This window comes from Periplaneta americana, chromosome 14, assembly GCF_040183065.1.
Source record: "Periplaneta americana isolate PAMFEO1 chromosome 14, P.americana_PAMFEO1_priV1, whole genome shotgun sequence".
Taxonomy (NCBI): domain Eukaryota; kingdom Metazoa; phylum Arthropoda; class Insecta; order Blattodea; family Blattidae; genus Periplaneta; species Periplaneta americana.
The window spans coordinates 90,258,795-90,286,160 of NC_091130.1; the positions used below are offsets into that span (position 1 = coordinate 90,258,795).

Here is a 27,366-nt window from a genome sequence, read left to right on the forward strand (position 1 = left end):
ATGATCATATACTTTATCTTTTCGAGATTTACTTCCAAACCTATCTCTTTACTTGCTTCCAGTAAATGTCCGTGTTTTCCCTAATTGTTTGTGCATTTTCTCCTAACATATTCACGTCATCCGCATAGACAAGCAGCTGATGTAATCCGTTCAATTCCAAGCCCTCTCTGTTATCCTGGACTTTCCTAATGTCATTCTCTAGAGCAAAGTTAAAAAGTAAAGGTGATAGTGCATCTCCTTGCTTTAGCAAGTAGCACACTTTCAGTTCAAAATGTAGGCAAACTCATGGTGTTTACAGTGTTTATTTTCAGATTTGTCGATCTTTGAGCCTTTGGAGAAAAAACTATTTTATTTCAGGGAAGGAACAAAGGTTCCTGCTGATAATGACGAAAATGGATTTATATGACCTAATTTTCCAGGGGAAAAAGTCACCCCAAGATTTATGTGATTATATGCAAAAGAAATTTGACAGGAATGCTCACAGGACGTATTAATTTGTATAAAAAAAAAACAATTTACTGTTATGAGTTACATAAAAAGTATTGTAACTGGTTATAGGGAAAGTCTGAAGTTCCCTAAAAGTTTTTAAATTAATTACAAAACTAATTCTGAGTTTAGAAACACCACTTACCATCTCCTGGTACTGGAAGACCCAGAAAATCGTTTGAGAAGCCGGAAGAAAAACTAAAAGAAAATTAGTTCGTTCTCTAACCAAGAAATTTTCTACACAAGAATAACATCGTTTGCAACACAGATCACTCTTCGAACTTTAGGAAGAAGAAATGGAGCTAATGTTTTAGGCCAAAGAACAGGAACTGCTTCGCAAAAATAAAAAACTGTAATGTGAAAGAATCCCAGGTCTCTTCCTAAACGATTTTGTATAGTAGTGGCAAAAAAAATCGGACCGATGGAATAATCATAGTCCCCGAAATGAGCCACTGCACATGCCACACCTGCATTCACAAGATAGTGAGTAATCTATTGAAATTGTTGTAGTCTCGACTGCTGGCATAGCCCATTTCGAAAGCCATTAGAAAATAAGCTGGTAAAATTCATGTTCTGGTAAAATATCGCTGCAATCGAAAAGTACTGGGAATAAATTTGAATAAGGAACAAAAAAAAAGTTTCCTTCCCAGGCAGGATTCGAACCACTAAAGTCTTAGTTACCAGTCTATCAAACTCTGGAGTGAACAAGGCTCTGAAATCAGCTACAAGGGTTGGTCTGGGGTTTTTTTTTTTTGCCATTACTGTACACGAATAACAGTGCTCCTTGAAAAAAAAAGACAACAGATATGTCATTCAACGAAATAAATAAAGTGGAGGAACAAATTAATAATCCTAGGTCAGCTAGAGTGATGATGGCTGAAAAACAAAAATATGTATTTTCTAAATTATTACTGACGATGGTGAATGGTAAAATTTGCAGTGCTATTACTAAATCGTCATCATAAACATGCTATATATTATACAATAGCACACCAAAAGCCATGAACAATGTAGCATCTGCATAAACTGTTTGTGACCTATCCACTTTGCACACATGAATCAGGTTTTTTTTTTTTAATGTTTGCTGCACATTTTGTACCACTGGAATTCCAAAATAAAGTCCAAAATCAATATGAAAAGAAAATCTTGCTGTCAAGAAACAGAGAGTGTGACAGGTGAATTTAGATTGGGAATTGGACTGACTTATTAGTTGATCATCCTATACCAGGGAGTAGTGGTAATACAAATGATGGCAACGCTGCACACCAATTTTTCAAATATCCAGAATTATCTTCATCTATCATAGGTGTAAATGAAGAAGTCATAAGAAAACTTTGTCATTCTGCATGCAATATCAAGCGGCTTTCCAATTAATCTTGAGGCCTTCAATTCATTTAGCCTACACATGACAAAAGAAATCTGTATCCATGGTAGTACATATCGGTTATTGTACATAAAGTTCTCATTCATGATGAACAGATAATAGAATCAGTCATCTTACCAATAGGAATGCTAACTGAAGAGGCACAAAAAGCTAGACATAAAGATGTGAAGAGGTTTCGTGAAAGATATGCAAAAAAAAAAAAAAAAAAAAAAAAAAAAAAAAAACCTTTTTGTAATATCTAGCACTGCTCCCTTTCTCATCAAGAAAAAAATCTCTACCACAAGTGGTGAAAAATCTTTTGAATGAACCTGAAATAGAAATACTAAACAAAGAACACTGAGGAGGAGGGGGAGCAGGAGGAGGAGGAGAAGAAATTGATAACAATGATGAGGAGGGAGAGAACTAGAAATTTGGAGAAGACATCAATGAGATGATGACAGCAAAGGATAATCTATTCTATTAGGCCAGCGAGCGTCAAGTGACTACTCACTTGTGAGTATACGTACAAACCCTCAAGCCCTGACGTATGGCTGCGGGCAAGGGTAGCTGCTTCCACATTGGCGGAGCTAAGAACTTGTATGTGAACCAAATTCGTGTTAAGAATATAAATGAATTTCAGCTTTTAATTGAAGTACACTTTCACTGTTAACTGGACTATACTGAAAACAGTAGGCCTACTCTGTACTCTATACCTATACACACTAGAAAATAAAACTGTTCACTGTTTGTCTTCTTCTGATTGCTATACAATTAAATTAACAAAATAAAACAACAGTCCAAGCGTTGTTATTCAAATACAATTCTCTAATAATAGTACTTCTTATACATCAGAGATCCACGGTGATTTTTGCAGTTTTCTGTTAGTAAGCAGCTTTTCAATTCGCGGAGCTATTGTTTTAGTACCACCCAATCACAAACATGCTTTCAAGTGTTCATCACTTAGTTGGCTTCTGTAACATGACTTTGTAAACTTCATTAAACAAAACAGTGTTTTGCATATGTAAGTTGTCCCGAACATGCACAACGTTCTTTCAGTGAGATTGTGTAATTTAGAAAACCTTTCTCGTGGAAAACAAGTATAGAAATGATTAATACTTTTTCTGTTTTGATACTTGTCCTTTAACTCAATATTGTTTTGTAAATAAAGTATTTCTAATTGTAGTTCAGCAGGAATATCCAGGACACTCACTGAAAAAAGTGTTACAAATATCTTAAATTGTTGTTCAAGTTTACTAATGTCCTGATATCGATGTTCAAAGTCTTCGTACAATTGTTGCATTTTTCTTATATATTCCTCCATGTCCAAGGATTCTATATTTTGCATTACTGCGGTTACATTAGGGAAATGTAGGCCTACTGTCTCCTTGTTGATAAACTGGTGTTCCCAAAGATGTAACTACAACTCAGTAATAATGAGCTCTCTACCCTGTAGTTTTTGATATTGAGTTCATTAAGGTGGCTAGTTAAGTCCGCAAAGAAAGCCAAATTACGAGGGGGATCCAGGAAATAACGACCGTTTTGTTCTAATAATTAAAAAAAATATATATTTATTTGAAAAAACAAAGCCTGTTACATAACTGAAGCTTCCTTTACTTCTCTACATAATCACCACCTACATTTAAACATTTGTCGTATCTGTTCACTAGCTTCAGAATTCCCGGTTATACTCCTCTGCCGCCAGTTCATTAAGCCAGGTGTTCACTGTCTTCTTCAACTCTTCATCACTTCCAAAACGCGTACCACCCAGAAAGTCTTTCAGCTTAGTGAAAAGGTGAAAATCGCTAAGAGCAAGGTCTGGACTATAGGGCGGATGATCAAAGATTTCCCAACCGAATTGATCCAGCAATTCTCGAGAGTTAAAGCAGCAGTGTGCGGACGGGCGTTGTCGTGAAGAAGCACAACTCCTCTCGAAAGCATTCCTCACCTCTTGTTTTGGATGGCTCGCAGTAGTTTTCGTAAAGTCTCACAATATCGATTTGCATTGATCGTAGTGCCTTTTGGCATGAAATCCAGCAAAAGAACATCTTTGCGATCCCAAAAGACAGTAGCCATGACTTTTTGTGTTGAGAGAGTCTGTTTGAATTTTCTCGGTTTCTTGGGTGATGAGGGATGATGCCACTGACGTAATTGGCGCTTGGTCTCTGGGGTGTTGTGAGACACCCAGGTCTCATCACCAGTCACAATTTGATCAAGAAAGGCGTCTCCATGTGTGTGATATCGCATCAAGAATGTCAATGCTGAGGCCATTCTCTGAGTTTTGTGTTGGTCACTCAGTTGCTGTGGAACCCATCGTGCACAGATTTTGTGGTAGCCAAGATGTTGCGACACAATTTCACCAAGCAAAGAATGAGAAATGTCAGGAAAGGCAATATGCAATTCGTCGAGTGATGTGCGCCTGTCTTGCAAGATTCTGTCGTTCACTTTAGTCTTCAGGTCTTCTGTGATGAGTGATGGGCGTCCGGGTCGAGTTTCATCGTGGACATTTGTTCGCCCATTGTTGAACATTTCGCACCATTTTCTCACATTTCTTTCATTCATTACAGTATCACCATACACTTCTTTCAATTGCCGGTAAATTTCTGCAGGTTTCAAATGTTGGGCATTCAAAAATCGAATCACACTCCTCACCTCACAGTCGGCGGGATTATCAATCACGTCGTTCATTTTAAGTAACACAAAATGCACAATGGCGACTTGTTGCAACCAGTACTCACAACATTATGAGAACACATGTTAAGGAAGCCAGTTGACCTTCAAACAAGGAAGGGGAGTCAGCTGCGCGGCGGGTATGCGCGAACGGTCGTTATTTCCTGGATCCCCCTCGTATTTATCCATTATTGATTTTGGATTTCTGGGACAGGTTTCCCATATACATCCATAAATAAGTCAATTTCATTCCTAAGTGCGAGGAATCATTCCAGAGCTTTTCCTCGACTTACCCACCTTACCTCGGTGTGGTAGAGTAAATCCTCATACTCACTGCTAATATCAAGTAGTACCCTGAACTCCCTGTGATTAAGTTCTTTCGACCTTATGGAATTAATTGTTCGCACAACAATATCCATTACATTGCTAACGTTCAAGATTTTAGCACATAAATTTTCCTGATGCAAAATGCAGTGCACCAGTATAAGTTCCATTTCAATATTTATTCCTTCCCTTCTATGTTGTACCAATGCAACAACTCCCTGTTCATTTCCACACATAGCTGGCGCTCCATTAGTAGCTAAAGACACCATCTTCTGCCATGGACGTTTGAGTTGTTCTATTGTCTCCTCAATACAAGTGAAAATATCGGCTCCAATAGTAGTATGTTTCATTGGCACAATATTTAATAGTTCTTCTAGTATTACAAGTTCTTCATTCATTAACACCTCTGACGTAAATAGCAAGTTGGACAGTGTGGGTAATGTCATTACTCTCATCTACTGCAAGAGAATACGCAATGAATGATTTAGCAATTTCTGGCTTTCAATATCGTCTGCTAGGTCCTGTACACGACGTTTTATTATAGGGGATAAACTGACTGACTGATAATGAAGTAAATGCTCTGGACTTAATTCTTCAGCTACATTAATTAAATATCATTTTGCTATCTCACCTCCGCTGAATGGTCTTACGTTTCTGCCAATGTGTAATGCTATTTTGTAGCTCACTCTAACAACACTAGCACGGCCATTTGCATCTTCATTGTGCATTTTACGTTTCAGATTTTCAACAAGACAGGAGCGTTCATTGTCTTTGTAGCTATCAAACTCATCATAGCTATCATAACAAGATCACTGACAAGGGACGTATGGATGATGGAGCTTAGTCGCTGAGTGTGCAAAGCAAGGACAACGTGCTGAGGGAAGTGAGACAGAACCAGGAAATGAAAAACGAGGTGAGGAATATGCCGAGACAAACACACCATAAGAAGAAAATAGATAAGAGCGGCTTAAGTTTCACAAGGGCAATGAAGTCTAGTGTCGCGAGTAAAAATTCGAGGAAGGAAAGTCAGTACCTAGAGGGAGGTGAAAGTGTTTCTGTGAGTGTAAGGACTGAAATGGGGAGAAGTGATGAGAAGAAAAAGGAATAGGTGAAGTAGATAATTCTGGTCCAATGACAGTCAAGGATATAGATGGTTTTGTAAATATAATAAAGAATAAATTAGGGGAGTGTAGTAGAAAGTTAAGTGAGACAATAGAGATAATGAAAATAGGCCAGGAGTATGGTGGGGGAGGATAGCTAGAATAATGAAGCATAGTATGTAGAAAATAAGTGATATCTGAAAATGGCATGTACACAAGAAACAAACATAATAACGAATCTATTGGATAATGATGTAGAAAGAAATAGCGTTCGATATAAGTGAACTGGAAATCAAGAAATGGATTGTAAAAAGGTCACTCTTGAATGAACTGAATTAAGTCATTAGACTTTAAAAATAGGAGAATAGAAGAATTTAGGTAAGAATAGAAGCAAGAGACTATAGTAAATAGTGAATGAATGTAAGGGAAAGAGTAGGATACAATAATGAGAGAATGTAAGTATGAGGTATGAATCTAAATTAAAACAGCATCTACAAAAAGGTATATTTGTAACAAATATAATAGTGGCACTGGAAACACAAACTTGTGAGGTTCACATTACATGGATGTAATTGTTGACATGAAATACATCATATCATATGCATCTTTCCAGTTGAAATAGATGTCACAGCAATTTTCTGAAATGAATTATGAACAACTGGCAATAATATTGTAAGTGCAATATAGAGAAAATATTTCACCCAATATGAACTGAATAAATGCTGTTGAAATAATGTAGGCTGTAATATAACCAATGAAATGTTGAGTTGCTTGGCATTTAATTTTTTATTATTTTAATCAAAGAAGATAAAAGTTTGTTTTCGAATATATGAGACAATATATTTACCACTAAAAACAACACATTAAATGGAAGAAAATAAATGAATTCTTGCATGCTCCCCATTCAATTATCATATATACAGAACATCCTCCTACTCTTCATCTTTCAACATCTCTGCAGCTCATCTCTGGAACACTCTACCACAGCATGTCAGAGAGTGTCAAACATTATCTAGTTTCAAAAATAAACTAAAATTGCACTTTTTCAATTCAGATTCCCTTCAATTATACGCCCTTTTCTCTGCGAGTGTTTTGTAAAAAAATATATATACTTCTTTTTCTTCCTTTTCCTTTTCTTTGTTCTCTTGAAAACCAGATTAATTTATTATCATAGCCTTTTTTTATTGTGGAATTTATTTAAATTTCGTATCTTTTCTTTTTTTTATTATTTTATTACATTCCATTTGTTGTATTCTTCCAGAATCCTGATGTTTGCATGAATGCATCTTTGCTTAATTGTTTTGTACCATATATATATATCACTAAGATTTATTTAAAATCATCCGTCCTCAAGTGAGGTTGACAACTGGGATCCGGAATTAACAAACATAAAAAGATAAAGGGAAATGAAATGAGTAAAATAATTATTCGATTTGTACATTAAAACAGAAATTTCTGTGTTAACATATAAATGATAGTGTAGAATTTGAAGAGAGGCCTTCAGAATTTCCATCACTATCTTCTGAACCTCATAAAAGGGAATTTTAAAGGATTTAAGGATATTACATGTAAATTTTGGTAAACAACCCCTTGATTCAAATAGTAAGCCTGTAACATCCCAGTTGTAAAGCGAAATCCCATTTTTTCACTAGGTATAGAAGACAAGGTACATATTTGGCTCGCTTTCATCATTTATCTGCAATGACTGATTCGTGTCTCATTCAAAGCAAATCATAGGGTTTAAGACCATCACTTTCTGGGTTCTTCTATTGATGGCAATTATATCCACACTTCTATGAGAATTCTATGAGAATCATCTTCAGACACATAATGAAATCTCCTCATGTACTTCCCATCCTGTTTCTTAGCAGGTTGACAATTGCTGTATGGGCACGATGGTGTCTGTTGTTATGCAGTAGCTCTCCCTTCTTACAGAACTCAGTACATGGCCAAGTGTTTCAGTCTCGCTGCAGCCGGGATGGCGACAACAATGTATTCCGAGGACGAAAGACACTTTTTAGAGGAGATCCAGGAGTTGGCTTTGGGGCATCCTTCATATGTACAAACACCTTTGCCTTTATGTGGGAGCTGGCACCATGACTGGAATGATTGTTTTCTGAGAACTTCTCTGAGATGTTTTCCTTCAGTTTGAGGAGTGACGCTGTTTGGAACAATCTTCAGGCGCATGAGAGATGTTTTCTTCTCCTCTTCTAGATTTCTCATGTGATGTAGATGTGCATCATTCACGTGTTCCAGTCGCCTACAGATGTTATAGTGTTGAATACTGGCTTCCCATTCAGCTCTCAGAATTCCAAGACCTCTTACATTCTTCGATGCATACAGCATGGCATTCGGAGTGTCATCTGGGAGGGATAATATTTCCTTGATTACACTTCTGATAATTTTATCAATATTTTTCGAAAAATGTTCAGGAAGATGGCTGAGTGGAGCACATTGAAAGGCATAAACAAGACCTGGCCATATATATTCGTTAATTATTTTCATTTTTTGGTTGGTTTTAACAATATGCATTGGACGAGATTATTGAGATCATGTGACAAATTATTTATAATTTTCTTTTTATCTAACTTTATTTCGTCATTGAAGGCAACACCCAGGTATTTGATGCTTTCTGACTCGTTCTTCAAACTTTGAATAACAGACCGACGTAATGATGTAAGTTCTCCTGGTGATAGTTTTTCTTTTTTAATTATAATACATTTACTTTTGTTGGGATTAATTTCAAGGCCTATTTCTGCTAGCTTACTCTCTGCCAGATTGATAAGTTCAACTGCTGATCTCTCGTCTTTTCAGATTAAAGCCAAATCATCTGCAAATGCACTTACGGAAGGCAGGTCAGTGTTAATAGCATAACCATACTGCTTAATGATGTCATAATCCGTCAGATTTTCTAGTACATAATCTAATGTCAAATTGAATAATATAGGTGACAATGGAGAACCTTGCGGAAGACAACGCTTTACTCTGACTGCTTTACTTTTAAATACATTTGTTTCTATTTGTAGTATGTTGTCTATTAACAAGGATTCAATTAAGCAGTTCAAATTGTTTGGAATATTTGATTTCCTAAGAGCTCGTAAAATGTGTTCATGTCCAATCGAATCAAAAGCTTTCAATATATAGGGATATGGATTTTTGTTTAATATTTTCAATTGCATTTCATCTTTGGTTAGTCAGGATACAACCATAGATCACACACAGATACAACTGTAAATAATATATAAATGATAAAATCACTCATTCACTTACATAAAATTACATAAAATTCAACAGATGGCAAAACACATACACTTTGGCATTTGCAGCATCTAGCCGAAACTTCTAGAACGAGCTAACAGAATTTGTTAGCTAAAAAAGTCAGATTTTCTTACCATTTTTTTTTTATTTTAGTAGATTATTTTACGACACTTTATCAACAAGTTAGGTTATTTAGCACCTGAATGAGATGAAGGTTATAATGCCGGTGAAATGAGTCCGAGGTCCAGCACCAAAAGTTACCCAGCATTTGCTCATATTGGGTTGAGGGAAAACCCCGGAAAAACCCTCAACAAAGTAACTTGCCCCGACTGGGAATCGAACCTGGGCCACCTGGTTTTGCGGCCAGACGCACTCACCGTTACTCCATAGGTGTGGACTTTTTCTTATCAATTGCAATGAGATATAATAATAATAATAATAATAATAATAATAATAATAAATAAAAGCTGAGCCACTAACGTTGGAACCAAGTTCTTGTGTGTTGAAGCAATGTCATTTAATGTAGATGTGAGGTGCTTCATAGTCCAATCTCCATGTTGTTCAACAAGGGCAACAATCAGGTTACGAATATAGGACTGAGATGTGCTGTCTCGGTATCGTGGTAATGCCAACTGCAATACTTTACAAATTCCTCGAATGATACCTTCTGTGATACCTGCAACAAAGATGTGTCATTGAACACTAACATGAAATGAAATCACAAGGAACTGCAATAAAAATGCACTGTAAAAAGTTTATTACACATTTCCTATTTATATAGTTTTACAAAGTGACTTACACTACAGAAATTTACACTAATGTGAGTGACCAAAAAAAAAAAAATACTACAAATGCTTTTGAGTTATTTTAATCTATGGAGCCAAAATAATACATTATTAGAAACTGCTCTTAAAGCTCTAAATCAACTACATGAATGGAATACATCAAATTTGATGACACTCAATTTAAGCAAAATGAAATACATCACATTTGATGCAGTTATATTATCAGACTCCAAAGCAGCTATTCTATCAATAGTCTCTAAACACACACCTTCATCTCAAACAGCAGAAATAACTAAAATGCTCTCTCAATTAATATCACTCAATAAAAGAATTGTATTCCAATGGATACCATCCCACTGTGGAATCCTGGGAAATGAGAATGCAGATGCTTTACTAAAGAAGGGCAGCACTGCTACATACAGACCTGTTACTAAATCTAAATATTACTCTGTGAAAAGATTTATTAAATCTACATACTTAGACTTCAACAAACAAAATTTGATAACACAATCCCATGGGAAAAAATGGAACTCTCTGCATCAAAATCCACAGTTAATTCCCGATTTACCACGAAAATCGTCTGTAGCTGCATTTAGATTGGCAACAGGCCATGATTGTTTGGCCAAACACCTGCATAGAATTGGAATATATCAGTCCCCTAACTGTCCATTGTGCAACTCAAACCAAGAAATGGATTCGGAACACCTCAAAATCTGTGCTTCAGTGGCTGGTCATGATAATATCTTTGAAAAATACTGGAGTGCAAGAGGTCAAATGACTTTATTGTCGAACGCCTGGCATTAGAAAACAACAACAACTTTTGATGACACTCAATTTAAGCAAAAGTAACTTCCAAATATTTTCACTTGGTAAAAAAAGAAAGAGAATTCAATATCCAATACAATAACCAACACCTTCCTAGGACGTATGAATCCAAATATCTTGGAGTTATTTTCGATAGTAAGTTAACATAGAGCAACCATTTGAAATACATTTCTGAAAAAGCTCGTGAAAGATTCTCCCTTCTAAAAAGACTAGCAGGAAAGAAATGGGGATGGTCTAGGAATACTTTGAACACTACATACAAAATGTTTATACAGCCAGTGCTGACATACTGCGGAGAAATTTTAATTAGTTCACCTTTCATAAACTAAATAGAATATGTTCAAAACCAAGCTCTCGGACTCATTACTGGTGGAATCAAAACAACTCCAATAGATTCTATGAGATTCCTCACTAATATTAACAGCATCAAAAAGACAATAGAAGAAAAAGCACTGATTCATATGAAAAACTTATCAGATTACCAGGAAACAATTGGCATTCATACAATCCTCTCTGTAGATTGAAAGCTCAAAAAAGTTTCATATCCATGGTTCAAGAATTAAAACAGAAAATCAATATCCCGAATTTAAAGGAAAAACTTACAAATTAAACCAAACCCTTTAACTCTATTAAATATAGAATATAATCTAAATTTAACAGAAGAAATACTGAAATCAGAAGTAAACACTGAAATAATGAAACAATTGTCTTTAGAGACAATTAATATTAGGTACCCTCCACAAAACTGGCTTCATTTATACACTGACAGATCCTTGATCTCCAGAGAACAAGGTGCCGGTGCAGGTGTTACGTGCTGTCTCTTCTCACTTTATAGATCTCTTGGATATGGAACAACAAGTTTTTGATGGAGATATCATTGCAATAAGTGAAAGTCTTAGGAATCTTCTGCCACATCAATAAATTTAAAAATGCAGTTATATTGTCAGACTCCAAAGCAGCTATTCTATCAATAGTCTCTAAACACACACCTTCATCTCAAACAGCAGAAATAACTAAAATGCTCTCTCAATTAATATCACTCAATAAAAGAATTGTATTCCAATGGATACCATCCCATTGTGGAATTCTGGGAAACAAGAATGTGGATGCTTTAGCAAAGAAGGGCAGCACTGCTACTTACAGACCTGTTACTAAATCTACGTATTACTCTGTGAAAAGATTTATTAAGTCTACATACTTAGACTTCAACAAACAAAATTTGATAACACAATCTCATGGGAAAAAATGGAACTCTCTGCATCATCATCCACAGTTAATTCCCAATTTACCACAAAAATCGTCTGTAGCTGCATTTAGATTGGCAACACGCCATGATTGTTTGGCCAAACACCTGCATAGAATTGGAATATACCAGTCTCCTTATTGCCCATTGTGCAACTCAAGCCAAGAAATGGATTCGGAACACCTCAAAATCTGTGCTTCAGTGGCTGGCCATGATAATAGCTATCTTTAAAAAAATATTGGAGTGCAAGAGGTCAAATGACTTTATTGTCAAGTGCCTGGCATTAGAAAACAACAACAACATTATTAGAAACTATAAAGTAATCACTTCTAACCTTTTGTAAAAATACTTTTCAGAAAAATCCACTTATATTAACTACCGGTACAAACTTTATTAAAAAAGAATCTGACTTTATTTGTACCCACGGAAACATATGTAGCATGGCAGATGTTCTTTAGTATGGAAGAGTAGGGTATCTTTATGTGCACGCCTGAATTTTTTCCCACCTACAGAGAGCATCTTGTGGTTCATGCACCAGTGTAGGAACCTGAACCACAGGTAATAAAAAACACCATCAATATCACCAACCTACGAAAATGCGCATGTGGAAGGCAGGTTGAAGATCCTCTGATTTGTAATAGTAAAATATTCTGCAACTTTGGTGTGCAGGTTCAGTTAAGTGTTACATCTTACAGTTTAGCAGACTACTGCCATATGCATTTTATCCTGAGTCAGAGAAGGGACATATTTTGTGGATTACCAGCAGCAGCATAAGAAAACTACAAAAAAATATGTTTATAATATAAAAACGGCAGAAAATAGGAAAGGTGGAGAATGTCGGGTTTGCAGTGAAAGATCTGCCCTTGGGCAGAAAACTATGAATGAATATAAACAACTTTATATTTAGAGACTTCCCACACAATAAATGCAACATTCATTGTTACATTTCTATGCATTCCTTTCTCTCGAAACTAAACAACCTGTAAATGCAGCAATACTATAGAAACTCTTCTAGGTCTGGTAGCTTCTCACCATTTCTCACACCTCAGCACAGGCATAAGTAACCACGTTATTTCCTACATGCAGTGATAATACTGTATCAAGCTTCTTCGCAAGTATGAAGAAACAAGTATGTTTAGCAGGACAGTGCTTGAATATTAATGCATTATGATAAATTAACAAATCATGCTGCTGTTAGAATTGGCAACATTGGCATAGGGCTGAGTCAGACTCTAAGCTCTAGTTTAAATTCAAGTGCAGGAGAATGATCAAAGATCGTAGTGAAAGTTTAATTTAAATTGACACTTAGTTTTTTTTAAGGATGGATATTGTTTTTAACAGCTATTTTTCTTTTCGCTGTATTACGGGAAAAATATAACTAAGATTTACTATATTCTTTTTTTTTTTTTTCTATTTAACTACTCAACCTAATAATTTTGACATTTCATTTTAGACACATACCGTACTATATCATTAAAGTTTAATTATTCAAATTTTAGGTGCTTAGACAATGCTTGTTCCTGAATGCAAGTCTACCTACGACAGTACATTGAAATCAGGCACGCATATAACATTTTCATTCTCCAATGATGAAAATGGAAGAGAAGCCTGGATTCTTGCAGTACCTTGGAAAGATTGAACTTCTAACTCTTCATCAGCTGTGTGCATCAATCACTGATGTAGACAAGCTGATGGCACACTTATGAAATTATAGTCAACTCCGGATATAGTGAACCTCTGCGGCTTGCATATTTCGTTCACTATATCCGAGGTTCACTAAATTCGAAGTGTCTCTCCCCTAACCTTAAATGACAGGAATGAATGAAATTGTGAACAAGAAAATAAAGTACTATACAGTAATTAAAATATTTCATTTTTGTGGAATGGATTACACTGTATAGTGTTATTCACAGTTGATTTATTTAAATTATGCTGCCAACTCACATCTGCTTGCAAAAGACCACGCTCAATATCACTTATAATATTTGCTTTATCTTTCAAAGAAAACACTTTATGCTTCGATATTTTTATACAGTACATTCAATGTTCGAACACTAGAAACAGACTGATCAGGTAGAAATGACAAACACTGTTAAGGTGTGTGACTGTGTACTCAGCCTTGGAATTTCCCGGGTCACTTAATGGAAACTGAGAGCAGGTTGATGGAGTGTGAAAATCATCAGAATCCTACCTTCATTTATACTCTGGACATAATGTCCATCCGCTTTTAATAAAAGAATGCAATTTTATTTTCTGTTGTTCCGATGCTATTCGTCACAATGGAAATGTTTCTGAGAACAAAAGGCAACCCTTTGACAGTGGAGGATTTGAAATAACAGTAGAATAGTCTGCCTGAGAATAGGATGGCAACCCTTCAAAGGTGGAGTGAGGCAAGGTCGTCATATGTTGTTTGGATATACAGTACAGCTCACTGTCTAAGAATCACTAATCCTACCTTTATCCTATGACTAATAACCGTGTGCACCATTCTCGATCATATAGCCCGTTTATCAGCAATCACGGAAACATGGTTAATTCTTGACAATGATCAAGTTACAGATGCGGTGCACCAACATTTTCCCTCGATCAACTCAGTACCATCAGCTGACAGTACGCTCGCTTGAGAATAATCATCTGAGCGCTAGGTTACTGCGTATAAAACAGCGAACGTACGCACTCTGTCAATTATCGCTTCGTTTTTGTTTGTCGGACTGTTTCAAATATCCTCGTAGTTTTCAAAGTTTCAATAATCATGGAAGAAAAAAAAAAAAAGAGCACTGAACTTCTCACAGTTCGAAGTGGGAATTCTTTTAGAACTCGTCAGCAATTCTGCATCCATATTAGAGAAAAAAAAGTATTGACGGAAGTTCTCTAAGAGAAAAGCAGGCTACCTGGTTGGATTTAACCTCACAATTCAACATGAGTTATACGTGTTTTTTCATAATTCCACATAATTTGCAACGTAATTTATACAATGGTTATTTCATATTATTGATAATTGGAAAAATTTCAGTATACGGATACCTCACTGACAATTATCTTGAAATAGGCTACTAAAAGAGCAGATTTATATGTATTTGTCCAATGCTCATCATCTTGCTTACGAAAAGACACATTTCAGTGCCAATAATTTATTTGGGAAAATTTCAATATATGGCTACCTCGCTAACAATAATTAAAAAAAAAAAAAAAAAAAAAACCAATTCGACTGTGTATGTCGAATACGCATTATCATACATACGAAAAGGAAGTTTTTAGTGCCAATTTATTTTTTGTGCACAAGGTTGGAATTTTGGAGTAAGAGGGAAAGGAAAGTATCCTTGTTCTGAAATTTATCCATTTATTTTGTGTTCACAAGGTTGGAATTTTGGAATAAGTGCGAAAGAAAGGTATCTGTGTAATTTCTCTTAATTCAAGCGTAAATAGCCTATTGTCCAAAACATCATGTAGGTCCTAATAGTTTCAAACGGCAAATCTATAGCTAATAAGTGATAATCTCGCATTCTACAAAATGGTAATTTAGTTTTACTATATTACCAGCATAGAATAACTATTTTATTATTATGTTAACAAAATTGGACAGTTAGGCCTAAATAATATTTTGTCCTCAAGTCCCAATCTTCCAAAGCAGAAACATATATAAAACATTAGTCTATTTTGAGAAAAAAAAAACATTTTTATTATTCATCTACAAACTTACTCTTTCTACAATAACACCAATTCTGTTATTTCCGCAATGATTTGCGTGTTCAAGATACATTATTTCATCTTCAATTCCATCAAGTACGTCAAATCGTGCCGCCATTTTGGTTTTCTCGACTTGACCATGTTCAATTCAAGATAATCGGTCCCACAGCCGTGATCAAATTTGATCATCATCAACTCGCTTGTTTAACATTGATCGAGATTGATACTCCGCAAATTGGCGTTGAAGATGGTCAAGTGCCAACTTAACCATTGTCAAATTTTAATCGAGAATGATGCACACGGGCATAAAGGAGTAAGAAACTTAGAATGTTTTTCTCAACACATTCTTTCAATTTTATACAAGGTCTGACTTCAAATAAGAATTTATCAGGATACAACTCTTGTAACTTCAATTTTTATGGTTCACTATAACCGACTGAAATATAAATGTACTTTTTAATGTATGCGGGTCAGGACCAACAATTTAGGTTCAGTATATCTAAAGTTGACTGTACTTCTTACGTATCCTAAACTTTCGAACGATGCAGTGTATCATTAAGTCCAAAATGGAAGACATAGCCTAACCCAAATTCTAGAAGAGAGGCCATAGAAGAACTAAATAAAGAAAAAGAAGAACAGGTATTGAAAACAGGTGTAATAAGTGATTTTAATAGCTTTGTGGAAGAGTTGCTTGCAAATGTACTGTGAGTCTGTGAAAATGATTCTTTAAATGAAATTATGATTGTGTGTGGCTATACAAATTGAAATAGGCTATGATCTCAGTGAAACAGTAAGTTGATAATGGCATAAGTATAGTAAGCAGAATTGTGATTTATAACAATCTACCTTTAAAAGTAGCTTTAAGAAACAGTGAAATTCCTTTAAATGATCTAAAGCAGACCAGGACAGGATATACCATTGTGACCACCTCACTCCACTCTGCCTTCTCGCAGTTGACATCTCTGCAGGGACTGTAACATGTGGGCAGCAGTTTGTAGGGAGTGAGGAGAGGGTATTAGGCATGCAGTTAACAGTGATGTAAGAGATAAACAAAAGTGATCTGGCATTCATAACACAGTTTAATGCTTGGCTATCCCAATGGTAATGTTAACTGTTTGAATTGCATATCTTATGTACTGATTAAAAACAATTCAATTTCTGCTCTATTATGCGAAAAACAATCTATAACAAAGTCAGTCTCATATGATGGTCCCTTTCTTGTATTTAATGATTACATAGTATTTCATTTAATTTAATTTAGTGAAACAAACAGATGAACACAAAAAGCAATTGTTATCGATAAGACTCTCAGATTTGAGAGAGATTTACAACAGCCTGATGAAGTGGATAAAGAGAAAAAGTCAATCATGAGCCCTGCATCTCTTATCTGGCATTGAAGTAAAATCTTTCAGAAGACAATTGGTCAGTTACTGGCTTATTATTTGGTTGTACAAGAGGAATTTCTAAATTATCATGGATATTTCTAAAAAAAATATTAAAGTTACTCTCAATTGGTTGTGTCTTTGAAGATTCTTCACCATCATTTATATTTCCACCAACCTAACAATAATTTAATTATTAATCATTCTTTTTTTTTAAGACTTTATAATCCCAGTGAAAATTATTTAGTACCTACAAACTACAAATCTATATTATTTAATTCTATGTTATTTGTTTGACATTATATTTAAATCACTTACTTTGTAAATAGTTTTCTGTAATTCAGGATCCCTGTGGTCACTGATATTCTTCAGCTGATGTCATTGTGATTAAATATATATTGTGAATGGAAATTTTTATTATGCACTTTCATTTGTACATCAAGATATCCTTTATTTATAATGACTGCAATCATACAATGTGTTTAAAAGGTTAGAAATGATTAAACCTTTGCTGTATTTTATGAGAAAAGATATACATACTATATTTTCTTTTCTCTGCAATTTGGAAGAAGGCACACAACGATTATGTGGACATTTTTATGCATTTTCCGTTTCTTTTTCCTTTAACTAATTTATCAATATTGGGACATAATGACTGGGCAAGTCCTTAATTTTGAAATTTCCTATTTTCTTTGGGATACCTCTTAAAGTTGTCTGTGTCTGTGTGTGTGTGTGTGCGCGCATGTGTGGGTGGGTGTGTGTGTGTTTTTTTTTTTTTACAAAACGTAATTTATTTATTTTATTTATTTATTTATTTAATAATAACATATACATAAAAACGTTACATTAAAATACCCCGAAAGAGCAAAGCTCGTGTTCGGGGACAGTTCCGTTACATAGATACACATACTTTGTAGACAAAATACTAAATTGAACAACATGTTCCATTACAGTTTGTAATACTACATGTTCTGGTTTACATCTATATTGCCTGGGATACATATTAAGTTGAATTCCAGCTGTGTTAAGTTGATGATTGATAAGCTACCATATACCTGATTGTTGACTAATTACAATATAAGCTTGTATTATGCCGCTATTTGTATGGAATGCCTGAGTTTAGTAAAGTTGTACTTTGTACAATTTGGCTTTTTCTTCTTAATAAATCCTATTCTGTCTTACTAATCTACATTTATGTATTTACACTATGTACAGATATATGCTTATTACTACTCTACTACTACTACTTTAATTGTTTGTGAAGTCAATTGAATTCACAAATTTGCAAAAATCTTTTAAGAATCTTTTTGTTAGGTCTCTTTTAACTGGTGGCCAAATTCCTCCCTTGGTTATTATGTTTCTTCGCAGTGTGTGCCTTTCCATGTTGTATTTGTACCATTCGAGCAGAACATGGTCGACAGTTTGATCTCCTCCTTCACAGGGGCAAGTTGCATCTGGTGTTATGGGAAATCTATAGAAGTAGGCCCTTATTCTTCAGTGTCCTATGAGCATGGTTGTGAGTCCCGATGTCTTTTAACTTATTTGACAATTTTTGTACATTAGTACTATCAATTGTGCTTAAATAATTAACGTTACAATAATATGAGACTTGTGGAGAGGGTGACGTCCATTAACGTTCCTCAAAGCATCAACAAATCAGTGTGCCTTTTCCTCTTGAGGTGATGATCAGGTCGTGCAGGGGGTAGGTTCCGAGGAATCTGGTTGATTAAGTTGTTAGAATGTGTTGACAATGTTGCAAATAAGCGTGTGTAGGAAGAATGAATTACAGTCTCTATTTTGGCTAGGTCTAGATCTGAATGAAGTGTTTCATTTCTTACGTACCATCATGCTCCAGTGATTATCCTTAGTGCCCGATTTTGGAATGTTTGAATACGCTTGATTTGGCTTATAGAAGCCGACCCCCATAATGAACATCCATAGAGCCAAATAGGTTTGAGAAACATTACATATATTAACCTTTTGTTGGAAAGGGAAAGACAAGAGCTGGAAAGTATTGCTTTCAATCGATGAAGTCTGTATCTTAATCTCTGGAGGGTGTAAGTGAGATGTTTATTCCAGGTCAAGCGACTGTCTAGGATGAGTCCAAGATATCGTACTTCTTCATGCTGTGGTACTGGTGAACAGTTGATGTATAATGGAAGTACTTTTTCTTTTTTGAGGTATGTGAATGTTACTGTTGATGACTTATTTGTGTTCATGACTGTTCTCCATTTTTTGCTCCATATTTAAATTTCTTGAAGAAAGTTTTGTAGAATGGTTGTCACTTGTTCACCAGTATCTCCATTGCTAAGGACAGCAATGTCATCAGCGAACTGAGCTACAGTTAGAGAATCTGATTTAGGTGTTGGTATATCATGAGTGTAAATTAAATAGAGAAAAGGGGCTAGAGTGCTCCCTTGAGGTACACCTGCAGAAATATATCTAATCTGAGACTGTACACCTTCGTATATTACTGAATAAGTTCGTCTTCTAAGAAATGATTGAATTAAACGGTAGTATGTGTCAGGAAGATGGTTTTTTAGTTTGAATAAGAGGCCATTATGCCACACTTTATCGAACGCATTTTCTGTATCAAGGAAAAGGCCTAAACAGATTTGTTTCTTTTCATAGGTGTCAAGAATTATGTCAATAATCCTGTGCAATTGTTGCGGACAGGAATGCATTTTTCTGAATCCAAATTGAGTATTTGGTAACAATGATTCGAGATGCGTTAATAGTCTTGGTAATAAAAGAAAAGAGAGGCAGAAGACTTATAGGTCTGTAGTTAAATGGATCAGTACGAATTTTATTTGATTTAGGAATCATCACAATATTAGCGTCCTTCCATGTTGAAGGAAAATATGATAAGCGTATCATTGCATTGTATATCTGTGTTAACAGTACTACAGTTCTTCTAGGCAGTTGCAAGAGGAGAGGTTGTGTTATATAGTCATGTCCAGGGGCTTTTTTCGCGGGTAATCTATTAATCGTGTTTCTGACTTCAGCTGGAGTGAATAGTTTACAAATTGGAGACAGTTGTAGAGGCTGGTCTAGAGTATTATTCACTTCTAAAGTTGTAATATTATCTTCGTTGTCATTAGGTTTAAACTGGTCTTCTAAAATTTTGGAAAATATCTCAGTTTTATCATTTGGGCTTGTGAGCCACTGATTGTCATATTTTAGCGGTGGAATCTTTTCAGTTTCTTTAGTAATTTGTCTTGTTTTATGCCATAGACTGCCATCCTTCGAATCTAAGGATTTTAACTGAATGTCAGTTGCCTCTCTGTATAATTCTTTTAGGGCTAATTTTAGTTCTTGTGTAGCCTTATTATAATTTTGCTTATGAGGATATTTTGTTCTTTGCCATAGTGCCCTGGCTGATCTTTTCACATATTGGAGCTGTAAGATATGTGGTGGAAATACTGTTTTTCTTCTAATTCGATTAAAGTTTGAACTATTGGAAGACGCCGTATTTGCAGCTGTTTTAATATTATTGGTAAGTGTATTTATTGCCATATCTATATCTCTTTTATTTTTTAGGGGAATCTTCAAGTTAGTAGAGATATCAAGACAAGATACATATTCATTCCAGTTAAAGGGGTGTCTTCCAAGAGTTATACATGAATTGAGTTCAGATCATTTACCTGTTCTTCTGACTTTATCAGCAGCTATCCCGAATTCATGTAATAAATACACGCTCATGAGTCCCGATGTAATTGGAATTTTCATAACTAATCTCTCTGCGATGCTGGGAAAGTACTTCTTTGTTACTGCTCCATTGTTTGCAGCTCGCCATTCTCGTTCCCAACTCCTCATGCTCTCTTCTCGCAGTGTCTTCAGTACTTTGGTCTTCGGCATCTTGTTGAAGGATATGGGCTCAGTCACTTCTGGCAGCTTGTTTAGCAATGTGGTCTGCTAATTCATTTCCATATATACCAATGTGAGCCTTGACCCACGAGAATGCTACCGTCCAGTTGTTGCTTTTCAGACAGCTCAATACCTGCCTGATGTTTTCTATTAAGATGTTGTGATTACTGGTATTTTTTTAGCGAGTCTAGTGTAATTTTGCTGTCAATATATAGAGCTAGAGTTTTAGGAGAATTGAGGTTCTGTTGCATTTCTGGTACTGTTTCTAGTACCTTTAGGATTGCAAGTTGTTCCACCTGATTGTTCGAGCATTTGTCATCAAGCTTGTATTGTAATTGTTGAGATATTTGACCACTGAGTAGCACCACGATTCCTGAGCCAATTCCATCCTTGGACTTGCTGCCATCAGTATATATTTCCCCAGCATTATTTTTTGCTGGGTCGACATCCTCTATGCCATTGAAATTTGCTGGATGAGGCCATTCGCGCGCGTGTGTGTGTGTGTGTGTGTGTGTGTGTGTGTGTGTGTACAAAAGGTGCTAAAAAAATTTTCAGTGCTCTTTAGGGGAGTGTGGTGTCAGAAATGTGAAATATTTGGGAGATGGAGACTCTAAGACCTATAAAACTGTATGTAAGAGTAAGCCTTATGGAGATTTAGATATTGAAAAGCTAGAGTGAGCCACATGCAAAAGAGAATGGGGGAAAAAACTTTCAACGGAAAGAGTCTTGGTGGCCAGGCCAACTAATTGAGGGTGAAATAGATAAACTTCAGACTTATGGCCTAGCCATTAGACGTAGCAGTGAAAATTTAAACGAAATGAAATCAGCAGTATGGGCATCATTTCCCCATAAGGCTTCAACCGATGACAGATCTCAACACCAACTCTGCCCAAAGGAACCTGACTTGTGGTGTGGATTTCAGAAGGCATACAGATTCTGGATAGGCATACCACCACAGGCATTCTCTTCCTCATGCAGTATTAGAGACAATTAAACCAGTATATGAAGAGCTTGCAGACATTAACTTACTCAAAAAGTGTTTGCATGGTCAACATGGAACCAGAATAAAAGTTTTAATAACTTAATCTGGAAGCAAGTACCAAAAACAATGTTTGTGGGACATGAGACAATTTAATTTGCTGTACATGATGCTGTGATCACATTCAATAATGGTGCTGCATGTAGATTGCTGGTTTTGAATTAAATGGGCATAAAACCAGGTTTCAACACTGAGACAGCACTACATCGCATAGACAACAATCGGGTTTAACATGCACAGCAAGCTGCCCAATCATCAACGAAGGAAGCCAGGACCACAAGAAGAAATGCTGAGAAGCATAAAGAGTCAGCTCATGAAAACGCAGATGATGTGACTCATAATAGTGGACTTACTTACAAATGACCAGAAGTTCATTGCCGCCCTTACAGAAGCCCGCCATCAGTACCTATCCTGAGCAAGATTAATCCATCATAACCCACCTCCCTCAAATCCGTTTTTATATTACCTTCTCGTCTACATCTCGGCCTCCCCAAAGGTCTTTTTCCCTCCGGCCTCCCAACTAACACTATATGCATTTCTGGATTCGCCCATACGTGCATAATAGTTGACACCTATTTTAAATCAGTTTTTCTCAAATTTACATTTTCTGCACGTATGTATTCATTTCCCAGAAAATATTGAAGCTAAAAACCTGAGATTTTGCACACTTCTTTCATAAATAGTCTTGAACTCTGAACAGTTTGCTACAATCATAAGGATATCATGAAAATTTTGGTTTTTGGTGCCATATAACCATTGAAAAAATTAGAGCAATAATGATTTTTAATTTCCTGCATGTAAAAAAAGTATATATATATATATATATATATATATATATATATATATATATTCTTGTAAACCAATGGTCCTAGTAAGTTATTTCTGGTGGACAAAATAAAAAACTATATAATGTAAGTGAAGAAAAAAATAATAATTTTCTACTGCATGTGGTTTCCGAGAAAAAAGTACATCAATATACCCATATTTTAGCTAAAAATTGGACAATTTTTTTTTCACATAATAATTTGTATGCATCTGACGTCTGACTTGTGTAATATGTAGTTAGTCGGCAATGTATGCATTGGAGGGGGGAAGGAATTGGCTACCCTACCTCATTATCTCATGGCCTACTTGCCTCAACTGGTGCCTTCTTGGTATCACTTGTGAGGTTCAGATCTGTCTTCGGACAGTTGACTAAACAACAATTTTTATAAAATCAAATACAGTAGATAGTAAGACAAATTAATGACAGAAATAATCCTCAGAGTACTGTATATATGTGGTCAAATTTGCACGCATCTTGATTGAGAAATTTACGAGAAATAGTGCTTTTCATTCACATTACCTTGTCCCCTTAACAGTTTCTGCTGCACCATCACATGGTCTCATACCACATGATGTTGCATACAAATGTCATTCAGCAGACACCCCAAAATCCGACTTATGGTTACAGACATTAATAAAATTCTTCTTGTTCTTATTACTGGGTTGCAGATACATCCGAAAAATAATAAACGTGTTTTAATTTTCTTAAATTCCCAGAGAGAAAAGCAGAACGTATCATTGAAAGAAATGTAGAGCAGTGGTATCATGCATCAAACATTCTCAAATTATGATATAGGTAACAAATGAGATTCAAAGTGTTATCACTATTCTTGAAGTAAACAACAAACAGGTGGATTATTGCTTCAACATTGTTCCAGTGATATGACTGAACTTCATCTTGAAGTAAAAACGAATAATTCTCAGCAAAATCACACAGAATAATGAACTCATTTGAGTGAAGTTATGATATAAGTTCATTCAGGAAACTTGATAGTTTGCTGCAATAAATGAATGAATGAATGAATGAATGGACATGACATGAAAGGGTATTCAGTATTACAAATAAAATTTCCAAAAATTCTTCTGCAGAATGAGACAGTGTTTCTAAGACTGTTCTGTCCGTATGTAACCACTGTTTGTAAGCTATTTCATCAATTAAATTTAATTGAAACAATCAGAGAGAACATTTTGTAATTTTTGTTCCCCAGGGCAATTTTCACAGTTCCCAAGATAAAATTCTGGTAATGGAGGGTTACATATAAAGAGTGCACTGCAAAACGGGGGAATGTCGTAAATTTGTGAAAAATGAGATCAACGTTCAATACTATAGATCAAAGGGAGTAGAATACAATAGGCCTACACTTCGTTGCATTATAAGAAAGATGAAAATTCTAGCACTACATCATATTGACGAATTGGTATACAACACAAACAGGGGGAATGTCAGAGCAAAACAGTATCAAAAAGGAGAATATCATGTATTTACATTGGCATCCGTTTGAAGCGACTAAGGACTCGTTTCTTTCACGAGAATTATTTGTTCGTAGTGATGTGTAGACATTTTCTGCTGTTATTTATTGTTACTTTTTAAGGTTTTAAATCACGTCTAGATGGCATGTTTGAAAAGCAGTGAAGGTGAGTGCAGCAGTGTGAAGAAAATAAACACAGGTACAAGGAAACGTAAAAGTTATGGTAGAAGTAGTGATGTAAGTTATCAACACATGAAACTGGATCACACTGCAAGTGCAAACATTATCGATGTTTTGAGGTCATTCCGCAACAAGACATTAAACGCATTATTAAAGACTTTAATGCTTTAGGATCTGTGGACGAACAAAACGCATTCTATATGGATTAATAACCGTTCATTGGATTCGGAAACATAGACCACGAAACCCAGAAGAAAATGCTTTATTCCCTGATAAATTTTATTCATACAGAGTGAGAATTGTCGAAGTGGTACCAAAGAAAATGCTGTATGCTATAAGGCATTCATGTCTTTACATGGGATTACCAAGAAACGCATTTAGAATCTACAAAAAGCTCTAAAAATACTGAGACACCATCGAAAGATTGGTGAGGCAAATATGACCACAAACATTGCAGAAAACCAAAAGATGTCGCAGACAGTGTGGTCAAGCATATCAACTCATTCAAGGGACAGCAGAGTCATTACAGTAGGAAGAAAAGTAAAAGAGTTTATCTGCCAGATACACTAAATATTAATAAAATATATGAAATGTACAAAGAAGAAAAATTGCCACCTGTTTCATATGAATATTACAGGAAGTTCTTCAATACGAGATTTAATATCACATTTGGCTATCCAAGCTTCGATACATGCAGTGCGTGTAATAAGTACCAGACTAATGCAAAGGTGCTTCAACAAAATTATCTGATTCTTCCTTATCAGGAGATGAAAAACACGACATTGAGAATCAGATGAAGACAGCACAAGTGGAAAATTAAGTTCATAAGCATAAAGCCGAAGTATTTTATAACAGAAAACGAAAAGCAAGAAAGAACAGCATGAAGAGTGGAATGCATGAAGCTATTGCTTTTGATTTTCAAAAAAACCTATGTATGCCTAACCTTACAACGAATGACATCTATTCCTTCAACATCTACACTTTGTTCACAGGATATTTAGTTTCCTACTGATATCCAGAAACAGTAGGAAAAAAGGGTGTGATGAGGTGACCTCATTCCTTCATCATTCTATTTTTAATATTTTGGGCCCTAAAGTGAAGAATCTTACGGTGTTTTGTGATGGATGCGCCAGTCAAAACAAAAACATTGTTGAATTAAATACTATTATAGTCACAATCATGCCATTATTTAGAATGCAACCAAAACATGGCTCTCATAAACCAGAAATATCTAGCAGAATTACCAGAACATTGGATACAAATATTTTAGAGTGCTCGCATGAAGCCATCTGCTTACCATGTTGTACATGTTGACCAAGCTATGCTGAGAAACTGGACACTGTAATTGACACCATTGTTTAAGAAAGCCTGCCCAATTGCAACAAGACCAATCGCTGAAATTGTTTTCCCAGTTGATCATCCTCGTCTAGCAGAGCATAGATCCACATATAATGGAATGTGGGAAACTGCAGTCATGGTTCCAACAAATGGCTTACACAAATAAAGGATACTCAATTACGAAGTGGAGAGTTACTCCTGCCTGAGAAGCTTTATCAAGGTAATAAACATAACTTTTACTTTTAAACTTTTCTAAAAGGTGATAAGTAGTAATATCAGTAATAGTTCATTTTATTTCAGACTTGTTACCAATTTTATGAGATAGATTCAAAGATTTGCAACTCCTCAAGCGGTTTTGTTGTGTAGATGCAAGAGAATATTACAACAAACTCTCTCGTAAAGGTTCTTTAATGTGAACTAATGTAAACACACCTTTATAAGATTACTGACATTCCTCCTTTTTTTTTATTTATTCTTTGCATTAATGGTTGACATTCCACCTTTCTGTCATTTACTGTTTACATTTATTGATGAAAAATTATTCTGGTAACAAGAATTGGTCAGCAAGAGCCACAGTTTACTGCATATCATTTCTGTAATGTGTGTTGAGTTTTGTAAAAAAAATAAACACACGAGTTATAGTAGTAGGTTATTTTACGACGCTTTATCAACAGCTTAGGTTATGTAACGTCTGAATGAGGTGAAGGTGATAATGCCGGTGAAATGAGTCCGGGGGCCAGCACCGAAAGTTACCCAGCATTTGCTCATATTGGGTTGAGGGAAAATCCCGGAAAAAACCTCAACGAAGTAACTTGCCCTGACCGGGAATCGAACCCGGGCCACCTGGTTTCGTGGTCAGATGCGCTAACCGATACTCCACAGGTGTGGACCATGAGTTACATTTGCTCAATGTTCTGTAATATGGTTTCAAAGTTTAAATTTAATTTCTTGCAAAATGAAATCAATTCGACATTCCCCCTTTTTGAAGTGGATTCTTCATATACATGTGAGAGGCAATATTGTATGAAATTTAAATCTATTTTAGATTCAGCAGTTTCTTTCAATTTAGCACCTAATAATATTAATTGGACATTTTGGTGTACAGTGTAAACACATACAGTATGAATACCTGATGCCCCAGTTGTAACTACATGCTTCAGTCTTAATTCACAGAATTTAGAAAATTCTATTTTAATACATGGATGGTGCTGTCTGAAGAATGCATATGCTTCATTTAAACTCAATAGAACGAATCTCTTCCATGTATTGTGGGTCCCTATCACCACGGCATGGCGCGTCCTCAGGTTGCGGATAGAGGAGACGGCCTCCAGATATGGAGGGTAGCTGCGAATATATTGAATAAGCAGTCATGGACAGCCGATAAGGGGTGGTCCTCCAGCTTGGGGGTTGGGCGAAGGGCTAACAACCCATCACCGTAAAAAACAGCTTGTTACGAATCCCTACAATAAGCCTCGGAATAGGACTGATTCTCTGGCACGACCACAGCAAAGGAATAAGGTTTTGAGAT

General features: G+C 35.6%; 1 protein-coding gene across 1 annotated transcript in view; it reads right to left on the minus strand.

Moving 5' to 3' along the window:
* Positions 1–27,366, minus strand: part of l(3)80Fj (lethal (3) 80Fj) — a 499,933-nt gene that overhangs the window by 461,373 nt on the left and 11,194 nt on the right. Inside the window, exon 3 of the mRNA XM_069845727.1 lies at positions 9,679–9,874. Coding sequence (XP_069701828.1) covers positions 9,679–9,874 — 196 coding nt within the window. The remainder of the gene's footprint in view (positions 1–9,678; positions 9,875–27,366) is intronic.